Source organism: Lactuca sativa, chromosome 7, assembly GCF_002870075.4.
Source record: "Lactuca sativa cultivar Salinas chromosome 7, Lsat_Salinas_v11, whole genome shotgun sequence".
Taxonomy (NCBI): domain Eukaryota; kingdom Viridiplantae; phylum Streptophyta; class Magnoliopsida; order Asterales; family Asteraceae; genus Lactuca; species Lactuca sativa.
The window spans coordinates 95,829,427-95,854,029 of record NC_056629.2 but is presented as its reverse complement, the minus strand read 5'-3'; the positions used below and the strand labels follow the sequence as shown (position 1 = coordinate 95,854,029).

Genomic DNA, 24,603 nt, shown 5'->3' with positions numbered 1-24,603 from the left:
TGGTCCGCCCGTTCCCGGGCCTTCAATCTCACTGGTCCACTATCTGAGTCTACATTATGACTGGTCCGCCTGCACCGGACCTTCAGTCTGTCTGGTCCACTCTCCGAGCCTTCGGCACGTCTGGTCCGCCCCTATCGGGACCTACAGCCTATCCGGACCGCTTGCTGGGCCTACGGGACAACCGGTCCGCCCTGGGTATCTTGGCCTACTGCACACAACAGGACCCGCCTTAACCCAACTCTAGTCCAAACATCCATGTGCACGTACACATACAATCATCTAACAATTCACAGTCAACAAGCAGATCAACAGATCACATAACATACCACCATCCTAACCAGGATACGACCTAACAGGTCACTAACATAGCATCTCCCTATCTCTAAGGATACCGATATCAATCAGGTCTCTAGCATATACCATCCTAACTCACAGGATGCAAACATATCAAAGCAGTAACATAATAACAACTACCCGGATCTCAATCCGATAAGGGCCGGCCTTGGTGCCTTAGACCCCGTTAATATAGTGAGGATAACTCACCTCGAAACTGCCGACTGAACAGATAATCCAAGCTACTCCGGTCACTGATACGATTCCCACCACTGGACAACCGCCAATGCACTGAACTCAAAGCAACAAACAACAATTACCAAAATGCCCCTGGACACCACTGGTCAACCCTTGGTCAAAGACAAGGTCAAAGTCAACTCCTGACTGACCCTACTCGCCGAGTCAACCCTATGACTCGCAGAGTTCCCATAATCAGAACTCCTCTCAATCCGCGACCTAACTCGCCGAGTCACCCCGAGACTCGCCGAGTCCAACAACTCAGAGTCCACTCGCACACAACTCACCGAGTCATCCCTTGACTCACCGATTCTCGACTCAACCAGAGAATATCGAAACTCTTCGACAAGACTCGCCGAGTCCAAGAACAGACTCGCTGAGTCTACGGCTTTCATCAACCTACTCGCCAAGTTGTTCATACAACTCGCCGAGTTCAAGGCTATCTTCATCCGACTCGCCGAGTTGTTCTTCCAACTCGTCGAGTCCCAGCTCATCTTCAAGCAACTCGCCGAGTTCACCCATGTGACTCGCCGAGTACCACCGATCTGAATCCATTCAGAAGCATTCCAGGCCATGCAAATGATCCAAAACATAGATCTAGCCTCATACAACTCATCCATCACGTAAAGTGGCAAACTTTACGGGAATCCAAAGAGATCTAGGCCTTATTCACTTATAACTAGGGTTTGGGACATGCAAGCTTCACTAAACACTCCAACACAGGGACTTTCATGCTCTCTGATTCTCCTCCATTCCAGATCTGAGGTAGCAACCTCAGATCTAACCTCTAGACTTCCATTTACATCCATAGACAAGATCCCACAAACCCCAAAATGAAGAAACAACATACAATGAGTCCAAGAACGAGATATTACCTCCAATGGACATCCCAACTGCAATGAAATTCGAATCCAAGCAAAGCCCCTTGCCCCAAGCCTTCAATTCCCACAAATTCCTTCAACAAACTTCTCCAATGCTCCAATCCACTCAACAATGGAGCTCTTCCGCGATTTAGGGTTTCTGGAACTCAAGAGGGAAATAAAGAGGTTGGGGGAGGAACATAATGTTCCTTATATAGGGCTCAACCCCGAGAATTAGGGTTTTCTCCACCCAGCGCCTACTCGGCGAGTCCATCTTATCGACTCGCCGAGTCGGCTACTTAACACGCGACCAAGTCGCTACTCTACTCGCCGAGTCCAGCCATGGACTCGCCGAGTCACTCTTTCCCAAATAACACTTTTAGCCCTTCAACTCTACTCTTGCTATTTCGGGATGCTACAATTCTCCCCCACTTATATTAGGCTTCGCCCTTGAAGCCTATAGCAGCTCAATCCAGAAATACTCCCGCAACGCGCCACCTGGCCTCAACCAGACTAGGTCCCTCAAAGCATATCCAACCGAAACTCGAGCACACTTTCCTTTACTCACGGTGTCCTGACCACCGTCTCAATTAGGGCACCGGATCCACCCTCTGATAACTCCACTAATCCCTTGAGAACTACCCATAATGCAACACTCCTCCAACGCACAACCATCACTCGAATCATAAAGGCTAGAAAACCATGAACCATCGGATCCCCGATCCGAATCCCACTCTATCCATTCCGTGACGACTGAAAAACCCATTCTCTATCTCAGAGCAACTCCCATGAGTCCTCCTCTTACAATCACATACACATGCTGAACTAGCTCCAGCACCCTCAGGTTGGGAAAACCCGATACACTGATGACACCCTCAAACATCCCCCAGGATGAACCACTAATACATAACCAATACCCTGAACATAATCACACTGAGAGCCCAGGACTCTCCCCCTGCATCCTTTCCAAGCCTCTTGGCTCTACACCTGCAGAATTTCTTCCGCAACCTCAGCAGACATCCCAAACCGGATGAGCTTCTACTCCACTGCCGCGAACACGATGCTCAAAACCATACCCGAAATACTCTAATCCTAACTCTGCTCTGCAGCTTTCACTTTCGTGAACTTGCACTCCCTTTCGTAGTTACACACCTTTCTCTCTTTCTTTTCCAAGGAATTCACTTGGCCACATTGCCACTCCAACAAGTACCACGGTGCTTGCCCTACGCGACACCACCCTTTTTGCGTATCCGCTATCGATCCGACACACATGCTCTGGCTCTCATCATAGGGGCTCTCAAGCCCATGCACTATCTCAACTCATCAAGATCACTACCCAGGGCCAGACCTTCCAATGCAATCACGCTGCAACATACACAATCAGCAATCTCAAACTGATCCAACAATACCTGCAGAGTCTCCAGCATGACTGGACTGCCTCACCAGGCCTTCAGTTCATCTGGACCACTCTCTCAGAACCTTCAGCCAATCTGGACCGCTCTCAGTGCCTTCAGTTTGGCTGGACCATTCTCCGAGCCTTCGGTCTGACTGGTACGCCTTCCGGCCTTCAGTCTATCCGGACCGCTCAACTGTCAACCAACATTCCAAGCTATCCCCCCCTCAGGATTCCTCCCATGCATACCGTTCTAGCCCTCTAGGGGTTCCGAACTCTATCTCCATCATACATACTCGATCCCGGCCTGCTCTCAGGCCCTCCACAATATTATGCCCTAGGTATGTATCCCGCCCCGCATGCCCGACACTCGCTCCTGTCAGCCTATACCCTGGGCTGACAGAACACTGCTGGATCCCAACAGCTAAGCACCCTCAAATACTCATCGATCTCCCGGAGAATTTTCCCAATTCTCCCCCACTTACAGCACTGACCAACAACCACCGGTCGCCATTAACGACCTTCCAGAACAATCCACACAAAGAGAACACTTACACACTGACTGTTTATCATAATCATAAATAACCCTCCGCAAAACACATCTCCTCACTGATCAATCCGCTCAAAAGAATCCGATCTCCACGACTGCAGATGCCACCCGACATTCAACCCAATGCCGCATCTCCACTAATAATCCTCACGAAAGATAACCAATGACAGCACAAACATCAAACCAAAACCATACCAACCCTCAGGGAACAACGGATACCAAAACGAAATCCCGAAACCCAAACCATAACCAAAAACTCCAACCCGCAAAACGACGCATATCACAACGAAAACCAAACAAAATACTGGCTCATGAACATTACATCACAATAATCACAAGATAACAAGATAACCAGAAAGAAACATACCCGCAGCTGCATCCGGAACTGCCCTGACCTCCTCTGCCGCAAGCTGATAAGCACGACCTTGAGCCCTCGGGGGCTCTGCTCCACCCTGACCTCCACCTGTGATCCTCAAAGTGGCCGGTGCTGGAGCCTGCACCGATCCTGCAGCAAACTGTGGAAAGTTGGCCCTCAAATGCCCAACCTGATGACAATGATAGCAGATCCTCAAATACCGAACTGGCGCTGACTGCCGACAATCCCTCGCATAGTGCCCATCCCTTCCGCACTTGCGGCATGCACCACTGGTCCTACAAACCCCGGTGTGACCCTTCCCACACTTCCCACAAGTGTGGCTGCTCAAATCCCCCACTCTAACATCAACGGTCTTGGACCGTTTTGGCGCCGGCTGCGACTGCACCGGAGCCTGCCTCAACTCACGCATCTGCAACTCTATCTCTAACTCACGCCGCCTAGCGGCCTCCTGCAACTCCAACAAGGTCTCGCACCTCTGCGCGGACACAAACTGTCTGATGTCCCTCTTGAGCATGCTCAGATATCGGGACATCTGGGCCTGCTCCGAAGCGAACTCTGGGCAAAACATCGCCCTCTCAGTGAACATCCTGGTGATCTCAGTCACCGACTCTGAATCCTGCTTCAGCTCAAGGAACTCCTGAGCCAATCTTTCCCTCTCAACTTGCGGAACATAACGAGTACTGAACATTTCCCTGAACTGATCCCACGAGACCGCAGCCCTCTATGCATCCGAAAATGACCCCGTGGTCAATCTCCACCAATCCTTCGCCCCGAGCCTCAACAGGTTCAGAGCACACCTCACCCTATGATCAGCAGGGCATGAACATGTGAAGAAACACCCCTCCACGTCTGACAACCACCTCATGGCAACAATCGGGTCCTGAACTCCGTCGAATGTGGAAGGCTTCGTCTTATCGAAGTCCCGATACTGAAAGCCCCGACTAGCTCCTCCCCCTGCCGCTGCTACAGCTGATGTAGCTGCCGCGGCAGCCGTCTCAGTGAGAGCCGCATAGCGCTCATCAAAATACTCAACCATGGCGGTCTTAATCGACCCAAACAGCTCTGGCAACTCAGCCCGGAACAACTCCGCAATCTCCTCACGCAGGATCTCACGAATCCTCGCGTCCAACTCGCTCGTGCTCATCTGACCGATAACTTCGGGCGGCATCGATTCGCCCGGAACTCTCTCTCCAGCTCCCGATCCTGACCCCGGATCCACTCTCATCATGCCTCGGAATCTCCATACTGAAAGGAAACACCACACAAAATCTCAGACTCTTCCCACACCCTGGGATCCAACTCTCTCTCTCAACCCACCCTAGAGATCATGGTTTCCCTGATATGCGTATGGGTCCTGTGCTTTCAGTAGTACGGGCCCATACTACCTTCCACACCTACCCACATTTGTATGAAGTACTCCCACAAAACCCTAGAGAACAAGCATAACAACGATCAACCCTCACCACTAGAGAAACACTGAGAATCTCCCATAAGGGACCCTAGGCTACAGGCATCACAAATCAGGCAACATATCATGAAATCCTAAAGATCCCTAGACTAACACTAGCATGCTGTTCTATTAAAGCTCAAAAACACATAACATGCATGGTATTTTGGGGTTGCTTACTAGCTCCGGCTGATCGTACCTTCGCGTCCTCCTTTACTCATTTTGAAAACCATTTTTAAATACTCTTTTGAAAACTCTCCTCGATTTGAGACTGGAGTCACACGAGTGTTTCTCCAATTCACTCAAACCAAGGCTCTGATACCAACTTGTAACGACCGAAAAATACAACAAATTTTAAAATTTTCAAAAACACCTCGACTCCATAAAATCTTTACAAAAGGTTTTCAATACAAAACATTTAACGTGTTCCCAGAATCACAACACTACAAAATCATGAGGAGCGGTACGATCACGCCTTCGCCTTGCGACGATCTCCTGAAGAACCTGAAAAACATGAAACCACAACTGTAAGCCCGAAAGCTTAGTGAGATACCCCCAAAATACCAATCACAAATACCATACACGCATAACATGCCATAACATATCCGATCACAGAACAGCCATGCTCTCCAGGTCTACTGTGTGACTGGTCCACCGCATCGGCCAACAGTCCACCTGGTCCACCCTCTGAGTCTATCCGCATACATCGAGTCTGCAGTGTGATTGGTCCGCCCGTTCCCGGGCCTTCAATCTCACTGGTCCACTATCTGAGTCTACATTATGACTGGTCCGCCTGCACCGGACCTTCAGTCTGTCTGGTCCACTCTCCGAGCCTTCGGCACGTCTGGTCCGCCCCTATCAGGACCTACAGCCTATCCGGACCGCTTGCTGGGCCTACGGGACAACCGGTCCGCCCTGGGTATCTTGGCCTACTGCACACAACAGGACCCGCCTCAACCCAACTCTAGTCCAAACATCCATGTGCACGTACACATACAATCATCTAACAATTCACAGTCAACAAGCAGATCAACAGATCACATAACATACCACCATCCTAACCAGGATACGACCTAACAGGTCACTAACATAGCATCTCCCTATCTCTAAGGATACCGATCTCAATCAGGTCTCTAGCATATACCATCCTAACTCACAGGATGCAAACATATCAAAGCAGTAACATAATAACAACTACCCGGATCTCAATCCGATAAGGGCCGGCCTTGGTGCCTTAGACCCCGTTGATATAGTGAGGATAACTCACCTCGAAACTGCCGACTGAACAGATAATCCAAGCTACTCCGGTCACTGATACGATTCCCACCACTGGACAACCGCCAATGCACTGAACTCAAAGCAACAAACAACAATTACCAAAATGCCCCTGGACACCACTGGTCAACCCTTGGTCAAAGACAAGGTCAAAGTCAACTCCTGACTGACCCTACTCGCCGAGTCAACCCTATGACTCGCCGAGTTCCCATAATCAGAACTCCTCTCAATCCGCGACCTAACTCGCCGAGTCACCCCGAGACTCGCCGAGTCCAACAACTCAGAGTCCACTCGCACACAACTCACCGAGTCATCCCTTGACTCACCGATTCTCGACTCAACCAGAGAATATCGAAACTCTTCGACAAGACTCGCCGAGTCCAAGAACAGACTCGCTGAGTCTACGGCTTTCATCAACCTACTCGCCAAGTTGTTCATACAACTCGCCGAGTTCAAGGCTATCTTCATCCGACTCGCCGAGTTGTTCTTCCAACTCGTCGAGTCCCAGCTCATCTTCAAGCAACTCGCCGAGTTCACCCATGTGACTCGCCGAGTACCACCGATCTGAATCCATTCAGAAGCATTCCAGGCCATGCAAATGATCCAAAACATAGATCTAGCCTCATACAACTCATCCATCACGTAAAGTGGCAAACTTTACGGGAATCCAAAGAGATCTAGGCCTTATTCACTTATAACTAGGGTTTGGGACATGCAAGCTTCACTAAACACTCCAACACAGGGACTTTCATGCTCTCTGATTCTCCTCCATTCCAGATCTGAGGTAGCAACCTCAGATCTAACCTCTAGACTTCCATTTACATCCATAGACAAGATCCCACAAACCCCAAAATGAAGAAACAACATACAATGAGTCCAAGAACGAGATATTACCTCCAATGGACGTCCCAACTGCAATGAAATTCGAATCCAAGCAAATCCCCTTGCCCCAAGCCTTCAATTCCCACAAATTCCTTCAACAAACTTCTCCAATGCTCCAATCCACTCAACAATGGAGCTCCTCCGCGATTTAGGGTTTCTGGAACTCAAGAGGGAAATAAAGAGGCTGGGGAAGGAACATAATGTTCCTTATATAGGGCTCAACCCCGAGAATTAGGGTTTTCTCCACCCAGCGCCTACTCGGCGAGTCCATCTTATCGACTCGCCGAGTCGGCTACTTAACACGCGACCAAGTCGCGACTCTACTCGCCGAGTCCAGCCATGGACTCGCCGAGTCACTCTTTCCCAAATAACACTTTTAGCCCTTCAACTCTACTCTTGCTATTTTGGGATGTTACATAGAGTTTTTGAACCAAACTTATTAAATAAAAATATTTAATATTTATATTAGAACAATTTGGTTTTTTATTACAGTAACTTTTAACACAAATGATCCACGTGATCTTTGTTTTACACAACATGATGTGACTTCTTGATGAAAACATATTGTGTAGTAGCTTTTGAATTGACTTTTTTCGGTGTATCAACCCGATGGAGACTCATATGACTCTTTTCATGTTGACACTGTAAAACCAAAAGTAACAATAAGTTGTTGTATATACCAGCAACGTTAAATTCTGCAAAGAAATTCGATAAACATTACAGTTAAAGTGCATTGTCATAACCATAAACATCAAATTCATATATTTTAATTTGGTCAATTTCTAAAGTATTTTTTTCCTTATAAGAATTATAATATGGTTTTTCAGGCTACACCCAATGACATTTGCATATCTTCTGATCAAAGAAATTATTACAAGAATAAAACATGTTATGAACATAAATATAATAGTAGTTTCATAATTTGACAAAGGTTAACACTAATAAATAATAATGAACTTTCACAAATCTTGCATTTTGGTCACTACATCCAACTAACAAATAAAATTCAGTTTAGAGGATTAATTCAAGAAGTGCATCCATGACTTCTTGCAGCCGAATTTGGGGAAATGCTAAGACCTACCAAGATATGAGGGAACGGTCTATGAGGCTACAGTTGTTTGGTTTCTGGAAGGCAATATTAATGCAAAATCGTTAGCACATATATTTCCTACCTGCTTCAATTATTAAATTTAGATCAAACTTGTCAAAATCAAATTACAAAAAAAAAAAAAAACCAGATATGTAACCTGGCAATCAAACAACATATTTTTCATAGAAATAAATATCACAGATCTACAATTTACACTTTATATAATATTCTTAAATTATATATTGCATTTTCATTTTTAATGGCCACTAACACCTCTTTCTGCCTTATTGTTGTGACACGCATCTATATCGAAAATAAGATAAAAACTTTAGAGAACGAATGTTAACAGAGTGACCCTTCATTGAAAATGCATCAAATTATTCATAGAGTCGCTACGATTCTTCTATAGACCACGAGAAGATCTTATAGTGAAAAATCATTTAGAATGCTTACCAGTTGTGATTGTTCCCACTTGAATGTGAACATTAACATTCTTGTAGATAAATGAAACTTCAAATGAATCCTACATATCCAAATCAACAAACATGACAACACAAAAAGAAGTATAAATTGATATATAACCAAACTTCCATCAAATTTCAAAAAATTTAGTTTTCGCTGAACAATTTTTTCAATTTATTTTATTTTATTACAAACCTATATGAGTAATCAAGAATCTAAAGCAAGTGAATGTAATTGTTAATTTAAAGCTAGTAAAAAATACAATATTGTGAAATTGCTTATAATTTACATGTTTGCTTATTGTCCTGGAGGTACCCAACCACTTGGACATGTATTATTATTTGATCAATTAGTGCATAAATTACATTATAGAATATGGAATTTAACAGTTTTTCAAATTCATTTACACTTGATTAATCAATAGAAAATGGACAAATTTATAATCATAAAATTATACTTAATTCAAAAAAATTATAAAAATAAATGGACAATGGAGTTTCTTGAAGAAACTAATCAAATACACAAAAACAATATAAATAAACAACAAAGAATGGAGCAAAGATCGTTTGTAAATCATGTCAGAAAGGTATGACCAATAAGATATTTTTGGCACTTTTCAATATAGTCATGGTTAATGTTTTCTCATCTTCATGATGATAAGTAGAAGTTAGTATAGAAAACAAATTTATAAACATTAAAATATGCTTAATTCAACAAATTTGTTATCAAAGTTAATGGAATTTTTTTTTGAAATACTCAATTATTAAGCATATAAGATAAGATATTACCACTAAGATATTTAGAGTTTTGCATCATCCTCAAGCTTCAATATAGACAGCTCATCACTTTCAAGTAAAATTATCTGCAATTTAAACTTAAATATAGTAAATATATTCAATAACATTATAAAAACGGTAAGTTTAAGAATAAATACATGCAATTATTAAGTTAGATAGTTAGAAATCGAGCAACTGTAATTTAACATCTATCAAACCTATTATTACTCTCAAAACTTGAGGTATTTACTATATTAATAAGATTTAAATGCAAGGTGAATGTTTTTCCCTTGGTAGATTTTGGTACCTTCGATCTAATTTGAGAAAGAAATAGAATCTTTAAGCAAATATATCATGTTGATTTGCAGACATATAGGATGATTAGTGCATAAATTACGACTTTAAATTTGAGGAGGATTTGAATTTTTGAATTTTGAATTTTATTTTAGGGATAGAGGAAATTGGTGAAGATTTGAGCAGAAACATTGATGGACAACGTGTTTGACCAAACATTGGTCAAGATAACATAAACAATTTGATCTAAGAGTGGAAAAGGTATAAGTGAAACACAATGAAAAGTCTTTATTGCTTTAGATGATGAAATGGAGTTTCTTTTTTAGACATATAATTCAATCATCTATTTTGTAAATGTAAATGTATCAGTCTTCGCCTCTCTCTAGTATCATTATAGTGAGTTTTATTATATAAATTTGTAAAATTGTAGGATATCATTAATATCTATAGATAATAATATTTCAATGGTAAATATTTTCTAATAAATTTATCAATAATTCCAAATAATATTTTTAGAACGGTTAAAAGATTTATAAAAATTGACAATTTCATAAAAAAGTGGTAGTTTTCTAATATTTATATTGAAGTTGTAATGAATAACATTGTAACAATGTTGACAAATTCACATTAAACAAAATAATAGAGTAAAATATGATTAAATTTCTAAATTCATCTGAGTTTAAACCTAAAAGACAAATAAATGAATAATTCAGCATTTTGTAAAACCCAAAATGTATTCAAATGATCAAATTCTAACCAAAAAGTGAATAGTATGAAACAAAGTCATCAAAAATCAAACCCCAAAACCAAATAGTATGTAAACAAAATATGAAATCAGTAGTATTCAAATCACTCAACTACTCAAACAAAATCGTAAAAATCATATATTATTTTTCTTGCTTTGGAATTAATAGTTTTGTTTTTCCTTCTCCAGAAGTATGATATAGCATTAATGTTGATGGTCGTTTGTTTGAGAACAATGTTGTTAGATTATCAACACCGTAAACATCTTCCCGGCTGTGTTTTAATTTTTCATGTCCATAAACTTTTTTTAAGGATGTCCACTTAGTTAATGGACTTGTTGCAGTGCTTTTATCAAGATTTGAAGCAGATGTGACATTATCACCAATAAACGAAACAACATTTTAAATGTAGAAAATAATTTTTTATGTCAATCTTAAAGTTAATAATATTTTAAAGTATTTAAAACATGGTTGTAAAACATGGTTGTAGAACTAGGCGGCTTGGTCAATATTGGTCAAAGCTGGCCCAACTCAGACCAAATCAATCCAACTCGAACCAAATCGGTGTAGCTGACTCTAAAGGACGCACCGGCTCAAAGGAACTAGCTTGCCTAAAACATAAGTGCATTTGTTCTGTTAAGGAGGATTCCCTTTTATAGAGTATTTTTCCTTGATATAATGTTCCTAGCTTCGATGTGGGATGCTCTAATTTTTACTCTTCCATATATGTCTTTTGCATCCCGTTCTTCCCTAATTTTTTTGATGGTCTGACTCCTCCCCTGCTCGACTCCGACTCCTCCCCTACTTCGGTTAGTCTTCTATCATCATCTTCTGCCACGACATCAAAGGAACGACATCAAACTGAGCATCGTCAAACGGTAAGTACCGAACCCAATCAACAATCAATAATCGGATAATATGGAAAGGATTGGTGAAAAGGAGATTAGGTCGAATGAAGGGTGAAGAAATATGAGGTCGAATCGAAAAAAATAAAGGTGAAGAACCTCAACAACAGGTGGTTTAAATCATCTTTTTTTTTCTTTACTTCTTTTCTTCTTCGCTTCTTCTTAGGTTACGTAACAGGTGGTTGAAGATGATGATTATTGTTGAATAGATTTGTTTGATCTGAAAATCGATTTCAGAAAATTGTTTTTGCTGATTGTCGGTAATTCAATTCAATGGTCAATGCAGTGAAAGTCAAAAGTGAATATGATTTCAAGTCAGAATTGGTGATCAAATATGAATGAGTGGTCAAAATTGAATGTGAATGTTTCAAGATGAGTTCGATTCAAAGAAACGGATGTTGTGCTGCTATGTTGAAGGTGATCAGATACGAATGAGTGATCAAGATGAATGCTGAAGGTGTTGCTGTGCAAGGCTCTGGATGGGTGGTATGTTATGTTCATCTATTATTTCTCTTATCAATCATCTTGGGATATTATTATTGGTTTATTATCATTCCTACATTGATATGTTTACTTTTTAAAAATTGTGATATAATACGAATTCTACTGGCGGTGGCTTGCAAATGTGATCGGATACAAATGTGATCAGATGCAAATGTGATCAGATATGAAGGTGTTGTTGTGCAGGGCTCAAACTTGTTTTGGAATTGTGAATTGTATTTGTTGATTATGAAGGACCTGTCATCGTCAATGCTAAGGAATGATTTCAGGGTAGTGGTTTTTTCTTTTTGATCCAAGTCTGGACCATTTTGCCCTTGGGGGTGATTTAGTCATGTTGTGTGTTCCCTGGACCTGCTGTGTATAGAGTTAAAGTAATTGTTCATCTCTAACTGAATTTACAATGTTAATTCATAGAGCCTGGTGTATTTTACCTACAATTAACCATTTACCATTGTTGATCTCTTTTGTTGTACTGAAATGTTAAATTACATGCATAAAATTGATTTTGTAGTGCTCAGGTTGTTGGTTATCGGTCTATTTCTGTTTGGTTAGTCTCTTGACCAATTTGCCCTTGAGGGTAGTTTTGTTATAATTCTCCATCGTGTTGTAAGATTGGTGGGTTTACAAGAATCATTACATCCAAGTCCAATATTTCTAAATACAAATCTTTGCAATCTTCAGTTTTTTGTTTTAATTTTTTTGAGAAACCGTATTTCCCATATCTTTTTATATTTAAAAGGCCTCATGGAATTAGTTCTAATAGTGTGGAAGTAACTTACAATTTATATGCACGAACAAAAATCCGAAATTATTTCTAATAGTGTGGAAGTAACTTTCAATCTATATGCACAAACAAAAAAACTAGATTCGTTAGTTTAACTTTGTGATAACTTTTTTAATTCTTAGGATTAATGTTATATTTATTAACTTGTTAATTTGTTTACTTATATTCTTAGGATTAATTTTATACTTATTAATTTTTTAATAATTGTTTTAATAATTAATGATCCCCGATTAATCTCTGCCTAGCCGATTAATCTCTTGACCCCAGTCCACCGCTGAGCTACCATCGAGCGATTTCTGCAACCTTGCTTTAAAATATTAGATTTAGTTATATTATATTTAAAACCTTCTAATTTAATGTGTATTGAGATCCGAATTTTGCTAATAAAACGTTAAACGAATCAGATTCTGGCGCTACATTTACAGTACATAGAAATATGTTAGTTGATCAAATAAAATATAAAAAACGAAATTTAATAAGTGTAGTGTTTGTAGTATTCTTCGTAAAAGAATGTTTCATGTTCAATGTTAGTTTTTTTTCCAATTCATCAATGATTGTATTATCAACAGTGAAGTTTGAGATTGCATAACCATCAACTTTGTTCTTCAAATTATATTGTGAATTTGAATTTTGAACACATACTTTTTTTATCCAAACGTACATTCAAAACAGATGGATAAATCTCCATATTACTCTCCTAAAAATTTTAAAAAAATGGTTATAAAAATAGATACACAAAAAGTAAAAAATTAGTTTTATATAAATGAAGTTAGTATCGATAACCTTATAAAACTTTTGAAGCAACTCTTGTGCGGTTTTTTCCAGAAGTTTCGTTGTGTCATGATCAAATAATGTAAGTGACACCACACCGATAAAGTCTTGTACTCGAATGGTAATTTTGAAACTAAAACCATTGATATAAACAAATTCAATAATATAAAATTAAAAAAATATATATTTGAAGAATATAATAATATGTATAAAAGAATTATTAAAAACCTCAGAACATATATTTATTTGTTCATGCAAGTTTAAGTGTCACAATAAAAAACTTCTTTATCTTGCTTTTGGTCCGTTCCATGAGTTTAGCCATCATGCATTAAAATGAATTTTATGTCTTTCTCTTGACAAACATAAATCAACACATTAAAAAAATCAATACAAAATATATAATTTTGTTTCTATAACTAAATGAATGAAACTAATATGCTTAAAATAAATTGATTATTTTTTTTCTTGACCTCTCAACATGAATACAATATAACAGATGATAAGAACATAGTAAATACAAGAAATTAGAGAAGAATAAGGAGAATAGGGTAAAGAAAGAACCTGAAAAAGGAATTAGAGAATAAGACCGCTAGAGAATAGGGTAAAGAAATAACTTGAAAAAAAGAATTAGAGAATAAGACCGCTGAAGAAGAACATTGTAAATCATAGGACTCAATCCAAAATCGTATGAACAACTTCAATATCTTTCAAAAAAAATTAAAAGCCTAAGATATCATCTTGAAGATTTTCAGCTATTCATTTGAAAAAAAAAATATCACTTATATTGAGTCAAAATTTCAAATTAATTGACTTGCTCAATTAGTAAGTTTTAAATTCAAAATCATTATCTCAAATTGATATTATGTGAGATATATACCGGAAGATAAATTATGAATAATATTAGTAGACTTTAATTTTGACTTTCAAATATTTTGTTGATTTAATAGAATTAGATTAGATTTTATAGGTTAATGACCAAATTATTGATATGCTTATTTAATGGGTTTTAAAAAAAAAGAAAAGAAAAGAAAAAAACTAAATGTATTTTAATTTTGAAGCCAAAAGCTATAAATAAAGGAGTTAAAATACGAACAATATTCATTAGAGAAACTCTCGTAATTAAATGTAATTGTTTGAAAAAAATGATGTCAGCAATTTGATATAATAATGAAAAATATAGGATTGAAATTTAATCAAAAGTGCTCATTGCACTACAAAAAAAATGCCAAATAGTGACCAAAATGATATGGTTACTGATAATAGAATAAATCATCACTAAATGATTTAGTGACGAAAATTCCAATGGTCACTTTTGGTCATTATAGGTCCATCACAAAACCAATTTAGTGACCAAATATAAATATGGTCACTAAGCAGCGACTAAAATATATTCATCACTAAATCTGTGACGACCCACTTCGTCACTAAATATTGTCACTAACCAATTCAAGTTGTCACTATTTTATCTACTTAGTGACAAATAAAAGTCGTCACTGTTTAATCCGATTAGTGACCACAAAAAGTGGTCGCTGTTTAATCTGATAGCGACTATACCAAGTCATCACTGATTTATCCTATTAGACACAAAAATGGGTCAATAATTAAGAAATTATTGAAATATTAAATGTCATTTAAAATATGAAATATAACAATATCCAATTAGACAAAAGAAAAAGATATCCTATAACCAAATAAATCTTCACATTTATAATATGAAAATTAAATGTCAATTTAAAAAAAATCCATACGTTTTATCCAATATTTCAAACAACAAACATATAAAGATCAACCGGGTGAAGCTCATTTAATAAGAAAAGTAAGTTCAATTGATCAATGCAATTGAGATAAACGTGAAAGCTCACTCATCATAAATTCCATTTTCTTATTTTGCTCCTCTTGATATTTGATCTGCTCTTCTTGAAATTGTAGTTGCTCTTCTTTAATTACTCGAATTTCCTCCTCCAAGGCTTTTGATTTTTCCTTTTCCAATTCCACTTCCATTTGTAACTTTTCCAATTACACGAATTGTATTTTTTTCATGCATATTTCAGCCGGCGAACAAGAAGAAGAAGCTTCTTCATTTAGCAATCCATTCTGCATAACAAAACAATTTACATTAGATGTAAAACAAAAATTATTCATAAATATGTCAAGATATTAAAAATACCCAAATTTCTTCGGCCTTCTCATTGATCATTGGATTTTTCTTTTTCGAAAAATGTCAAATCTTGTAACATTCAATGAATGATACTTCTTCTCCATTAATGAACTCTTTCTTTTTCCATTGATGAATTGCAGTCTGTTAGAAATCGTGTACCTGAAAAGCATTAAAGATTACAAAATGTCCAACATACCCTTCAGCCATCTTCCAATATAATAATTTAACTTTTATGAAAATATGATGAAGAATAACAATTTTGAATTTGACCTGTAGAAGGATTCTACACCGACCCTTAATCATATGGAATCTTTCAGCAAAGCAAATTGGATGCTATTGCTAGGCGTTGACTAGTCAACACCTTCACCTATCACAACATGTATAGTTATCATTGCAGCCTTTATTATATCAGCTGCAGATCCCTACAAAAACACCAGCAGTTTATAAATTAATATAAATGACTAAACTGAGAAAATAAGATATTTTTAAATATTGTACCTGACAAATGGAATTCACAGCCTGTCTCTGAGCTTTTGATTTTTCTTCACTATTTCCAAACTTTACTTTCGCCAAAAACCGCTTCCTTCCCATCAAAGTTTCCACATAACTATATAACAAATACCATTAACATATGTTAAATTAATAAGTAAACAAATAAATAATAAATTATTGATTATATCTTACCCTTTTTTATGGCAGATTGCAACAACGTCTTTAAGCCAAGAAGCAACACCAGGGAAAGATCTTTTGAAACTCTGAATTTTGTCTCTAGCATCATCTGGACCGCATTCTAGCTGTTCAGCAAGTGAATTTGCACCCATACCATAAAAAATCCCATAAATCAATCTTTTAGTTTGATCTCGCCCTTTGGGCCCACTAAAGACTCTTCTTTTCCTGACCATTTTGTAGTGATCATGTTGAACACATCACCAAGAGGCTTTGTCAGAAGATCAATTAGTGATTGGTCTTTAGAAAAATGAGCCATTAATCTCAGTCCTATCTGAGAATAATCAGCAGTTACTAATAACCAGTTTCCTGTATATATATATATATATATATATATATATATATATATATATATATATATATATACCCTTTATATTTTATACATTAACGAATTGAATAACTTGTAATTATCAGAACAAAATAAATATTCACCTGAGTTGGAATGAAGAAATAACAAGGATTTACTTTGTAGAGTTCCATGTCTGAATCATCGCCTTCTTTTTCATTGCTATCTATCTTGAATTCAACCATATGCTCGACACACTAGAAGAAATATTTATAAGAAAAACAAAAAAGAAAATGGAAGAAAATAAGAAGAAGAGAAGATATTAACCTGAAGATTGGGATCCTCCATGGATAACCTTCCTGTTGCTGTTGAAGTTTGGAGCCAATGTCCATGAAGTGTATATCTTTGAGTCTTCATAGATAACTTAGAAAGTGAACAAATGGAACCCAATGTATAGTTTAAAAGCTTGGCTAATGTCTGGTGTTCTTTAATAATAGGAACAATAGGATGCTCAAACCTTAAAAACAAAGTAATAAACAAACAATCATCATCTCTTCATCTAATAAGTTGTTACGCTAAAAAAATGTACCTTAATAATTCTAAACAATGTTTGTCAGTACTGGGGTGTTGTTTCCCTTTATACCCTTCCCGAACTGGCAGTTTTAATTTGCTGACGTGTACAAAGAAAACCACGTACCCGCCAATTTATAAGCTTCACATTCAAGAGATCTCAGTTTCTTACCAATCACAAGACGCGATTGTATACACCCCTCCATGTCAACACCTATTCCGAAAACTTCCATATCAAAAAGAACATTCACTAATGGCATCTCGATCGTTACTAATGGTTCTAGAAGCTTCTCGGATGTTAGTAACTTCAAGAGAACTGACGACAAAGCTCTTGTTTGAGCTGCGCGCTTACAGCAACCGTTGTGGACAATCGAGTTGAATTCAGATCTTTTTGTGAAGTGAATGTCAAAAAAGATATAATTTGTGGTTACAATCGCAATCAGCAAGAATTCAGAAACAATCAACAAGATTTCAGAATTTAGAAACAATCTGAAATTGATTTACAATCCAAGAACAAATAAACAATCAACTGATCAAATATGAAGTCTCAACAAAAATCAGAACTGGAAAGTTATGAATTGAAGCTATATAGAGCTGAAGATTCGACAATCAGGTATCATCAAAAATCAGAAAGGGTGATGAACCGATGATATGCAGACTTCACAAAAATCATAACAAATTACTCAGCAAAACAGAAGTCAACAATTACAACTTTACAGAAAGCAAAAGAAACTCAACTAATCGTAGAAATCGATTGAGGACGAACAAGTGATTCAGTTGTGGTAGAACGTAGAGAAATCGATTTGACAAATTCAGAAAAATGAGAGAGAGAGAGAGAGAGAGAGAGAGAGCTCACCGATTATGAACCAACGGAGATGATATACTCAGGTACAACCAATCCTGCAGGAAACTTTAGGAAGAAACTTGTACCGGAACTATATGTGCAATAAGTCGAACGAGATGCAGACCCACAGTAGAAACGCACTCTCAATTCATGTGAGCATTTCATCGAACAACTGTTGTGCAGATGCTATTGAATGCGGGAGAAGATGAACTGCAGTCCCTAGATGCTGAAAATATAGGTCGAAGGGCAATAGATGAATACACAACCCGGAAGAGGAGAAAGAGCGCGTCAAGTGATTCCACGTAGTCGATGTAGGCTATGTAATCATATTTCCTGGAATTAGGAAGCCGATTTATTAGCAATTGAACAATTGATTAGCAAGAAAGCTATGTATGCGACATGAGAGCAATAGATGTAGCTACATCGATGGTCAGAGCGGAGAAAAGAGTATATGTTTGACTTCTATTTGAGAACAGAGGTGCGTCGATGGGAGGGTATGGAGCAACGATGGATCGATGACCTTAGTTCCGAACTGCCGATCGTTGGTGTGTTGATTTAGGGCAAACTGTAAGAGAGATTCGCCGGCATAATCAATTTGATGGTGGCAGAGGAGATCCGGACGGGATCAGGAGATGGAGCGGGGAAAACACGGGTTAATGGATCGTAAAAAGGTCCGATTTGTATTCATTTTTATTACGTGGTAAAAGGCTTTTATATAAAAATATATTCATCAAATAAACTGACAGCTGTCTAGTTATATAACAACTCTTTGCAAAATTATGTGTTAAAAAAAAACAAAGTTGTTGGCATTTTCAAAAATAAAAAATATTAATTAAAAATATTTTAATTTTTATTAAATGAAAATTATATATATATAAAGTCCATGACCACTAATTTATAGTCACTAATTTTTTTTACTTGTAATTCATCAATGACCACTAATTTATAGTCACTAATTGTTTTTTATTTGTAATTCATCAGTAACCACTATTGAGTGGCTAATTGTTTTTCCCCATTTAAGTAGTTTTCAATAACAAAAGAGTAAGGTTGTGGTTTTGAATAAAAATAGTCAGTGACCATTATTTTTGGTCACTAAACATCTAATATAGTGACCATTCTTTTTGTCACTAAGCATCTAACATAGTTGTTGAGTTGAAGACTCGTTTGAAGATTGCGTCATTGGGCTTGGTTGTTAGTCCATTTATTTTGTGCTCCGGTTTTGGGTATGTCCAACCGTGAGTTTGCTAGGTTTACTATATAAAGATATGCTTGCATGCATATTAGGTTAACAATTCAGAAGTAACGATTACGATAGTATTTTCAGATTTCTTTTATCGTTCTTGTAAACCTCTAACCCTCTACAGTTGATGTTCTTGATCAAGCTCTTCTGAGGGTTTATTTTATAATCATTCGACACGTTTGATTCATCCTTGAGTTGTTCTTTGCTTTGCGTTCGTTCTTACTGTTTAATATTTATTTACCTGTTTAAGATCTAATCGATCTTCTAGATTAAGTTTTAATCTCATCAATTGGTATCAGAGCAGGAGGCTGTGTAATCGATACACTTCTTTTCTGTGAAAAGGTTTCAATTAGGGTTTTTCCGCAATTACTGATATTTATTGAGCCGTCATCTCATTATTGACGTATCTTGATATTTATTATTTTGCCCTAATCTGAGTTGTTACAAGTCTGATCTTTGAACAGGTTTTTCGATCATAATGGACGAGTCGCAATCGAATCCCATCAATATTTCCAACAGCATCGGTTCAACCACGAAGATTCCCATCCTATATACCCATGATTATGAAGTCTGGGCGCATCACTTCGAAGACTATGTTATAGGATCTGAGGATAATGGATACCTCATATGGGAAGCAATTATCAATGGACCATTTTCTCACTCTGCAACGTCGAGGATTATTAAAACTCAAAAGGAGTATAATGATCTGCTGAAGGATGTTAAAGATATTGCGCAAGATGAAAAGGACAAATTCCAGTGCAATATCAAGGCGCTAAGGTTGATCAGATTCGCCCTTCAGTCCGACACCTTTAGGTTGGTAAGCTCATGCACGACGGCAAAGGAAGTTTGGGATAGACTTCATGAACTATACTCTACAGAAGAGGATCTTGAACACTCTATACAAACATTGCTCTTATCTGAGTTTGGAGAATTCAGGCAAGGAGCCGAAGAAACTGTGACCCAGACGTTCGATCGCTTCAATCATCTTCTCAGCAAGATGATCAAACATGACATCGAAAGGAAGCTTATCGAGCAGAAGGTTACGTTCTTAAATGGTCTAAGGTCAGAGTGGAGAGCAGTGGTGTCTATAGTTAAAGCCCATGAGCAGTTTAAATCATATTCTTTGGCGAAACTGGTGGGTATTCTCAAGTCCCAGGAGAAGATTGTGCTGCAGGAAAAGAACGTTGTTTCAAGCCTAGGTTCGCTGGCCCTCTTGTCAAAAAGTAAAGTTGTGATGGAGGACGAAGACCTCAACCTGGAGGAGTATGACCTCACGTCTGAGGATTATGCTATGATGGTGTCTAACCCCAAGAGGTTCATTAAGAAAAGATTCCCCAGCAACAAAAATCGAAACTGGCAGGGGAGTTATAGTTCAGAAAAAGTTAACAATGAACCGAAGGTTGAAGAGCCCAAGAAGGAACCGAAGGCAGATGGTGATTCTGAAGTAAGTTGTTACTACTGTGGTGGGAAAAACCACTATGCTAAGGATTGTGTCCTCAAAAAGATGGCTGAAAAAGATGAGGAAAAGGATGAGGAAACTTTGCTGCAGAAAAAGCTCGATGAGAAGAGGAAGAAGAAATCTACCGCTAACCCTTCCATGAATGCTCTTATTGTGCAGGGTTCGGTTGCTGATGACGAGTTCGGTGGCGTGGAAGTTTGGTCAACCGACTCCGAGGACGATGAAGTGAGGAAGCCTTCTCATGGAAAGGCTTGTGTGGCAAAAGAGGAGAGCAGTGGAGACAGGTACTTGATGGTGTCTGAAGTATCTCATATGAGGGGATACAACACTGATGGTGGAAGCAATGAACCAAATGAGCAACCGGATATGTGCTTTACGGCCAAACCGCTCAGCGTGCAGTTCAACGAACTCGATGAACTGATCAAGAAGGTACAATAGGTTTTTGTTTCATTTAAAGTACCACAAAGCTCCTATGAAAAAGAACTAAAAAATGTTAATTCACGAATCTCACATCTAGATAGCAGTTTAACCCAAACTCGAGTCACCAATTCTAACCTAACTGATCAATTAAGCAGGGTGTCTTCGAAGAGTGAGGAGCGGCGCATGTGGATCGAGTTGAAGGAGTCTGAATTAGTTAAAATAAAAGACGAAAACATTTATTTACAGAGAGACAATTTAAAGTTGTTAAAACAGCGAAATGTTTTTTGTTTGATTGCAAAACGTCTTTATACTAATATTACTCAGCTTCACTTGGATTGTGAGATAGGACAAAAGATCCATCGCATGATTTTGCCCTTCCTTGAGTTTAAGGAGGATGAAATCGATGTTGAAGCTTATAATTATGAGAGTGTGATATCATCTGATGACGTCAATCTGACCTATATGTATGGACTGGACAAAATTGAATCTTTCATTAAATCCAAGGACCACAAGGACATGCTCAAAAACCTTTTGGATGAAAATGATAGACTTAAACTGAGAACCGAAACCATACAAAAATTTGACTCTTTAAACGCCAACTTGAGCTCAGAAAACAAAATTGATGTTGAAAATGCATCTGAGCTTAATGAGGATGACAACATGAGTGAAATTTCTGTAGAGGACACGGTTGACTACTCAGAATTTGTGAAAAGCGAACCTGAAAACCACAAGAATTTAATTTCTGAAAATTCAGTGGAGTTCGCTCGAATGTCCCAACAAAAGTCCCCGATCTTAGCAGAAAAAGCAGTTGTATATCAAAAGGTCAGAACCACTCCAAATCAAGTGTACAAGGTCATAGGAGTAACCGAACATCAGACTGCTGAACTCACAGCTATTGTAAACGAAGATAATGCTGATGGCTGCGATGAGTTCTTTTGGTCAGCTCCAATCGATAATGCAGATGAAACGGTAGGTTTGTCAGAAAGGACTTCATGGATTAGTAAAGGTAGATACATACCAGAACCCTTGAACAAGCCAGATAATTTCGATGTGCCAAGTACCAGTGGTACGAAAGACATTCCTCAAGAGAATGGAAGCTCAGCAAAAGAAGATGTTCCCTCTAGTTCGTCAGTTCAAAGTGAAACTCCCACAGTCCAAAGTGAACCAGCCAAGGAGAAACCAAAAATGAAAGCCAATATCCATCATCAACCGAAGCAGATGAGGAATAAGAAACGTGAAAGGAACCAGAGATACAGGAAGAATCTCTCTAAAAGGAAACAATTCTGGCAATCCCAGAATGCATATTTCTCACATCAAGACAAGAATCTGAAGGTTGAGAATAATCCTGTTAAAGGGCAAGAGAACCAAAACAACCAAAAACCAAGGTTCGGTTCGGAAAAGAATACCAACCGAAAGCAAAGGTTCGGTTCTAAGGATGACTCCAACCGAAAGCCAAGGTTCGGTTCACAGAACGACTTCAACCGAAAGCAAAGGTTCGGTTCTGTAATTAAAGGAAATCAAAACTCTAAGGTCAGTCCCACCAATGATCAAAAGCAAAAGGGTCACCTAGAGTCTCCAGCCAAGAAGTCATCTCAATCTAAGCCCACTCCTTCTCATTCATCTAATTCTTCTAATTCTTCCAATTCATCTCCATCTTGCTCTAAAGCTCATTCTGTTCGTTCTCAAAAATCTCATTCGTCAGCTGAACAAAAGGGCAAACAGAAGGTTTCTGCATCTAAACCAGAGTCTAAACCAAACACACCTAATCCTAATAAAATAAAAGTCTTTACCATTAAAAAGAAAGATGAAACAACACTCATAAAACGAACATATCTTGTTGACATCTCTCTTACTATTCCTGTTCCTGTGAAAGGCTCACGTGGACCCAAGAAACTTTGGGTTCCTAAATCTGCTTAATTTTTGTAGGTTATAAGTGACGAGCAGTTTGACGAAGAATGGTACATCGATAGTGGCTGCTCGCGTCACATGACAGGGAGGAAAGAAGAGCTTAGGGAATACAGGTCTCTTACAAATGGTGGCAACGTCAAATTTGGAAACAACTCTTTCGGCACCATAAAGGGATACAGAATGATTACTAATGGTGATTTTACTATAAGGAAGGTGGCTTATGTGGAAGGACTGCAACAAAACCTCATCAGTGTATCTCAGCTTGTTGGAGGTACAGGTCTCAAAGTCTCATTCGACGATGAAGGTTCTGAAATTATTGAGAAAAAGACGAAGAAAGTAATTCTCAAATCGGAGCGTAAGGGTGAAATGTTTCCTCTAAACCTTAAACCCATCAAAGGAAACCCAACTATATGTTTGTTATCAAAAGCACAATCTGACGAAAGCTGGTTGTGGCACCGAAGACTCTCTCATCTCAACTTTAAAGATATCAACAAACTTGTCACTGGAGGTCATGTTCGAGGTCTTCCATTGCTCAAGTTCGACAAAGATCATTTGTGTGCTGCATGCGAAATGGGGAAGCAGAGTCGTCAAAGTCATCCATCTATAATTAACACTAAAGTTGTTGAACCACTCGAATTACTTCATATTGATTTGTGTGGTCCATCATCTATCGAAAGCATCGGTGGTAGCAAGTATATTCTTGTTATTGTTGATGACTTTTCGCGATTTACATGGGTGTTCTTTCTAAAGCTCAAATCTGAAGCGACTCATAAGCCGAAAGTGTTCATCAAGCAAATTGAAGTACAACTCAAGAAGGTCGTTCGCAACATCAGGAGCGACAATGGTCTGGAATTCAAGAACAGGGAATTTGAAGAATTTCTGGCAGAAAAGGGAATAAGTCACAACTTCTCAGCTCCCTACACACCTCAACAGAACGGGATTGTCGAAAGACGAAACCGATCTTTGTGTGAAGCTACCCGAACTATGCTAAGTTTCGCTTCCTTACCTCTTTATTTTTGGGCTGATGTTATTTTTGCTGCTTGTTTTACGCAGAACAGGTCATATCTCAACAAGCGCTTCATGCTCACACCTTACGAGATTCTCAACAACAAAAAGCCCAATGTGAAATTTTTCCACGTGTTCGGCTCACGTGTTTCATCATTAACTCTAAAGAACACCGCAACAAGTTCGATGTCAAAGCCGACGAGGGAATCTTTCTGGGTTACTCTCTTACTTCCAAAGCATACAGAGTCCTAAACAAGCGTTCGAGGAAAATCGAAGAGACCTATTACATGACTTTCGATGATAGCTAT

The 24,603-nt window shown here is 38.5% G+C and overlaps 1 protein-coding gene and 1 long non-coding RNA gene across 3 annotated transcripts; one reads left to right on the top strand and one right to left on the bottom strand.

Annotated features, from left to right (window-relative positions):
- The first annotated feature begins 11,323 nt into the window (after positions 1 to 11,323).
- LOC111885063 (uncharacterized) lies at positions 11,324 to 12,641 on the top strand. The gene is made up of 3 exons (XR_002847984.3): positions 11,324 to 11,733; positions 11,910 to 12,109; positions 12,273 to 12,641. It is a non-coding gene; the product is annotated as an uncharacterized LOC111885063 (long non-coding RNA).
- Positions 12,642 to 15,363: 2,722 nt separating this feature from the next.
- Positions 15,364 to 19,059, bottom strand: LOC111885059 (helicase and polymerase-containing protein TEBICHI). Of its 2 annotated transcripts, XM_023881351.3 has the most exons (10): positions 18,686 to 19,059; positions 18,276 to 18,596; positions 17,439 to 17,806; positions 17,177 to 17,366; positions 16,996 to 17,106; positions 16,522 to 16,631; positions 16,336 to 16,444; positions 16,108 to 16,259; positions 15,847 to 15,996; positions 15,364 to 15,773 (listed from the first exon to the last, which is right to left on the bottom strand). In XM_023881351.3, the coding sequence occupies exons 4-8, from the start codon at positions 17,264 to 17,266 to the stop codon at positions 16,188 to 16,190; spliced, it is 492 nt and encodes a 163-aa protein (XP_023737119.2). In that variant the 5' UTR covers positions 17,267 to 17,366; positions 17,439 to 17,806; positions 18,276 to 18,596; positions 18,686 to 19,059; the 3' UTR covers positions 15,364 to 15,773; positions 15,847 to 15,996; positions 16,108 to 16,187. The 2 variants fall into 2 exon arrangements, with proteins under 2 accessions (XP_023737119.2, XP_042752298.2); XM_042896364.2 differs by having other exon boundaries at positions 18,276 to 19,059.
- Between the last annotated feature and the right edge of the window lie 5,544 nt (positions 19,060 to 24,603).